Source organism: Carettochelys insculpta, chromosome 24 (assembly GCF_033958435.1).
Source record: "Carettochelys insculpta isolate YL-2023 chromosome 24, ASM3395843v1, whole genome shotgun sequence".
NCBI classification, from domain to species: domain Eukaryota; kingdom Metazoa; phylum Chordata; order Testudines; family Carettochelyidae; genus Carettochelys; species Carettochelys insculpta.
Window position 1 is genome coordinate 3846563 of NC_134160.1, and position 5241 is coordinate 3851803.

The 5241-nt window shown below is 49.5% G+C and overlaps 1 protein-coding gene across 1 annotated transcript; it reads right to left on the reverse strand.

The window, feature by feature from the left end:
* Positions 1–553: 553 nt before the first annotated feature.
* On the reverse strand, positions 554–1392 carry GJB3 (gap junction protein beta 3). Its single transcript, XM_074976341.1, has one exon. It carries the CDS (start codon positions 1361–1363, stop codon positions 554–556), a length of 810 nt encoding a protein of 269 aa, XP_074832442.1. The 5' UTR covers positions 1364–1392.
* Between the last annotated feature and the right edge of the window lie 3849 nt (positions 1393–5241).

Sequence of the window (5241 nt, forward strand, 5' to 3'; positions counted from 1 at the left end):
GATAAGGTTCATGAGTTTGCTTACTGCTTCGGTATCAGCATAAAGCCCCTTCCATCAACGTCTGAGTTAATTAACTATCCGCAGAGGTATCGGGGCAAAGCGCCTGTCCATGCAGTGTGTTGGAGTTGGTGAAGGAAGCTGGAGTTTGGGGCGTGACATAAGAACATAAGAGCAGCTTGATGGCGTCTCATTAATGAAAAGCACAGACTTTGGGAGTTATGCATCGTCCTCAGCTGGGCCAGCCACTCACCTGTGCCCTGCATGTTTAGTGTACCTGTGGCAGGTCTTGAAAACTTTCTGCCAGGGCCTAGTCCTTTCTGCCTGGCCTCAGCAAAATGGCGGCAGCAGCCCATGGTTGGAGAAACCTACCCTCAGGCAAAACTGGGTCAGCCACATGGAACAGGGAGATGCACTTCCCTGCCCTGGCTTATTCATAGCCATTGAGGGTCCCTGTGAAATCCTCCAGTAATACTTGTGGCCTAGCAGGCAGCCATCTTGGAAGCCAATTGTCTCTGGCCAATGTCCGGGCTCTTCCCTACCCCTCCATGCCCTGTCAGATGACAGTCAAGTTGGGAGCGGAGCCCCTGAGGGCCTCCAAAGGCTTGTTCTTGGCCTTGCCCTCCGGCTGCTCCAGCCTGACGTGGCACCGGCAGGTGGAAGCCTTGCTGTAGCTGACTGAGCGCCGAGCGGTGCTCTTCTTCCACTTGTGCAGGCTCCGGATGACCCGCTTGAAGATGAGGTAGAAGATCTCGCAGACAGTGAGGACGATGCAGATGGCGGAGGCTCCCACCATGAAGTAGGTGAAGACCTTTTTCTCGGTGGGCCGGGCGATATAGCAGTCGACAATGTTGGGGCAGGGGTCCAAGTTGGCGCACTTGATGAGGCGCGGCATGTCAAAGCTATCCCACATCTTGTGGAGGAGGTAGAGGAAGCTGATCTCAATGGCCAACTTGAAGAAGAGGCTCAGCAGGTAGGTCCACCACAGCCCTCCGTGTTTCTTGCCCGTGTTGTGGTAGAGCGTGGGGCAGTTCTCGCCATTCTTCTCCCGGTTCTTCCTCTCCCGGTCTTCTCGGTAGGCGACATGCATGATCACCAGCAGGGAGGGGCAGGTGACGAAGATGAGCTGCAGGGCCCAGAGGCGGATGTGAGAGATGGGGAAGTAGTGGTCGTAGCAGACGTTGGGGCAGCCAGGCTGCTTTGTGTTGCAGTCAAAGTCCTTCTGCTCATCCCCCCACACACGCTCTGCTGCCACCACATAGACCAGCACCCGGAAGACGAAGACCACAGAGAGCCAGATCCGCCCGAAGGCCGTGGAGTACTTGTTCACCCCGCTCAGCAGGCCCTGTAGTGTCTTCCAGTCCATGATGGGAGGCGTCGGTGGGGAGCCAGACTCACCTGAGCTGGAGAAAGTCAAGAGAAATAGCTGGTGAGGGAACACAACAGGAAACATCAGCTGGATCACTCGCCAACGTGGGTAAATCACTGACATCAGCAGAGCCCCACTGATGCACCCAGCTGGGATCTGGCCCAAGGAGTTTTGCTCAGCAATTCTCTTTGTTTTGAAAGAACTCACATTTCACCACCTTCCTCCCTCTCATCCTTGCAGCAAACACACCAGGGGCACCTTTTAAAGAGGGGATCTGTAACTTCAACCTTTCTGAGTGGAAAAGGACCCAACAGGGGGACAGACTCAGGTGGCCAGTGAGAAGTCCTGTCTCCCGGCAGATGTTCTCATGAGACCTCTAACTGGCAACACAACCCGAGTGACTCAGAGCTAAAGTGCTATTAGTTGGATGGCCAATGGCACTTCCTGTGTATTACTGACCTGAGAACTCACCCCTCCCCTTGCTGCCCACATCCCCAAAGCTACCCAAGGTGGCACTGGCTGAAGTCTAGAGTGTTTAACCCTGCAGAAGTCTGGTCTTAAAAAGCAAACTGGTTTTGCTTGGAGAAAACAAGAGAACTATTACATCAAAGTACCTTCCTTTGGAGTGAGTTAAAAAAAAGCCTTTGTGCCCTGGTGTTAATTTAGGCTAGGAGACAAAAGAAATGATTAGAAATTAACACGTGCAGTGCAGGTTGCTGTCTGGCTGAACACTAATGCAATTGGCTAGTGAAGAACTCTCTTATGGGACAAAGACAAGGAGCTGGATCCCCCAGTGGCTGACATTCTGTGGTGCAATCACTCCAGCTAGAGGGCAAGGACAGCTCAGGGGTTAGCATATTGGCCTTGTAAGCCCTGGGTTGTGAGTTCCCTCTCTGAGGGGGCTTGTTGAGGGTCTGGGGCAGGTTAGATCTAAAAAAAATAAACAAACCTCTGTCAGGGATGGTGACAGGACCTGCCCCTGAGGCAGAAGACCAGACTCAATGACCTCTCAAGGTCCTGTCCAGCTCCATGAGACGTGTATATCTCCATGTTTCCAACACTATAACCTCTCCATGTAATACGAAAGGGCCCAGGCCTTGCCCAGCAATGCAATGGGATTTGCCTCTGCTCCATGTTCCTAGCCATCTTTTCCCAGAGATCTCTCTGTAGCTTGTTCCTTCTGCTCCAGGTTCAGCTCCCTAATCTCTCCTACGAGGCCCTGGTGCACTTCACTGTAACATGCCACCCTGCTCATATAGAACTACCTCCTCATGTCCCTGGTTCCTTGCACTTGCTGCCCTTTGTCCTAGGATAAGGCTCCCCGGCTCCACATGCCAGGCACCGGTGCTCCCCTTTTCATGCACTTCTACTTCCTCAGCAGAATTCTTTGCTAGGGATGTCTCTGTGCTGTCCCATTCCTGAACGTTTGTCTCACAGCTCTTAATGGCGAGGATGAGCTCCTCTGTGCAAAGTACCCCCAAACAGACAATAAAGAGTTCCTGGCTCTGCTGCTGCCCACACTTGTTAGGATGATGCATAAAGCACAGTAACATGCTGACCCCAAGCCCAAGGGAAGACACTGAGTAATGATCCTCAGCTAAAAAACACAGGAACCTAAGAACAGCCAGACGGGGTCAAACTGGGTCCATCTAGCCCAGTGTACTGTCTTTCCACAGTGGCCAGTGCCAGCTGCCCTAGAGGGAATAAACAGAACAGGTCATTGCCAAGTGATTCCTCCTCTGTCACCCATTCCCAGCTTCTGGCAGACAGAAGCTAGGAACACCATCCTGGCTAATAGTCATTTATTGACCTATCCTCCATGAATATATCTAGCTCTTTTTTTGAACCCAGTTAAACTCCTGGACTTCCCAACATCCTCTGGCAGGGAGTTCCCCAGGTTGGCTCTGCAATCAGATCTAGCTGACACTTGCCTGGATGAAACAAGCACAACAGACTCCATCTTCCTTTCCCTATAGCTGCATTTATCTCTCCTCTCCCCCGATTCACAGCAGAAAGCCATGCACACAATAGGGTATGACCCTGCAGCTCTTTTGCATTCCACTTTGAATTTCCAAGGAGGGTTTTGCCTAATTTACCTTACTTTGTTCAAATGACAGGGTCAGTTTTGAGGCAACATGCTTGAAAAGCTGTGACATTTTTGAGCAAACACGATACTTTGCAAATTTCATATGGACAATTTTTTTTTTTAATATTGAGACGTGCAAAAGGGGCAGTTCTCAGAATCTTTCCCTGCCAAACTGGCCTTTTAACAAACCTGACAAAGTTTCTGCAATGTGCTGGAATAAACCTGCAAAACCAACGTTGCACAAAATTCACGGGGAAAATGCACCCCATTTTTCAGGCACTGCTGACAGGAACAGAGACAACCAGCCACATCCAAACTTCAAACTCTGGCCTGGGGTAGCAAAAAGAACAGTAACAAAAAAGCCTCGATTAATTTTTAAATTTCTGATCACTAGGTGTTTGCTCCAGTCACGCAGAAAGAAGGTGCCCATGGTGATGCAATGCACTGTGGGAAAGAATAAAGGTTCTCTGGACTGGACAAGCAAGTTCTGGGCGATACCAGGCATATTTTACAGATGACACAAAGGCCATGATCAATTGACTCCCATTGACTTCAATGGGCTTTGGGTCAGAGCCAAAACAAACATTCAGTTTAAGCCTCCGTCAAGAAAACTAGTGAACATGAGAGGTGGCCCAACAGCAGGACTGATTCACAAATGTTTGTACGTCCACAGGCTCCAACTTCGGTTCAGTTTGGTTCTTGGGGTCAAATTATTTGGTATCTGAGACTCCATTTATTTATGAGAGTGTCTGCAAATACCAAGTTTCATGAGTTCTGGAGGGAATGTTTATTTGCCTGGGAATTTCAACTGGAAATTCACTATTAATTTGTGCTGGGAAGCACCAAGAGGATCCTGGCCCAGTAGTGCTGGACACAGAACAAGTCAGGTATTTAAAAGATCTCAGTCCTCCAGAGCTGGATTCAGGTCGTCCGGGTGAAAAATCCCATTCTGAACCTCAAGCACCTCACAAGCAGAGCCACTGAAATCAGTGGGACTCTGTATCTGCTTAAACTGGCCCACAACGCGGCAATAGGAATAGCACCATGTGACTTAGGAGACCAATCATGCACCACGCATCACAAACAGCCAAGAGTCAAAGAGAACAATTTGCCCATGGGCTGTAAACTTGTTAGCATGTGTCCACCCTTTCCTAGTAGCACATTGTGAGTCTTAGCCTGTGATGGGATACCACCTGCAGGCAGATAGGGCCCCAAATGTGTAATTAATATTAGTACAGGTTGAACGTCTCTCATCTGACACCCTCAGGACTTGACCGGTACCAAATGAGAGAATTTGCTGGACCACAGGAGGTCAATATTGTCTAACACATTATCAACACTTCCATTGCTGACTGGGCTCTTAGAAGACATTTAAGGTAAATTACACCTGAATAACAGCACAGAACATGAAGAGCCAGGACTGGTGGCTGGAAACAAACTTGATGAGACTGTGGGAAAGTTGGCTACACCCATGATAAGTGGTCATCCAGCTAACTAAAATCAAGCTGGATCATGGATGTGGCTGGATGAGAGTTCCAGATTAGAGAGGTTCAACTGATAATTGCTTTGGTCACACCCTATCTGTGCCAGCAGCAGGGCTAATGTTCAGTTTCCTGCGCAGCTGAATGGCGTCTTTGTGCCTTATACAACAGTAAGAACATAAGAAAACCCCATGGACACAGCTGGCCTCCAAAGAACACTCTTGACTCTCCACAGACAAACATACAAGGCTCACTGTACATGCTGCTACGCAGGGTGGTTCTGGTGTCTTCCGCAACAGAAGACAGAA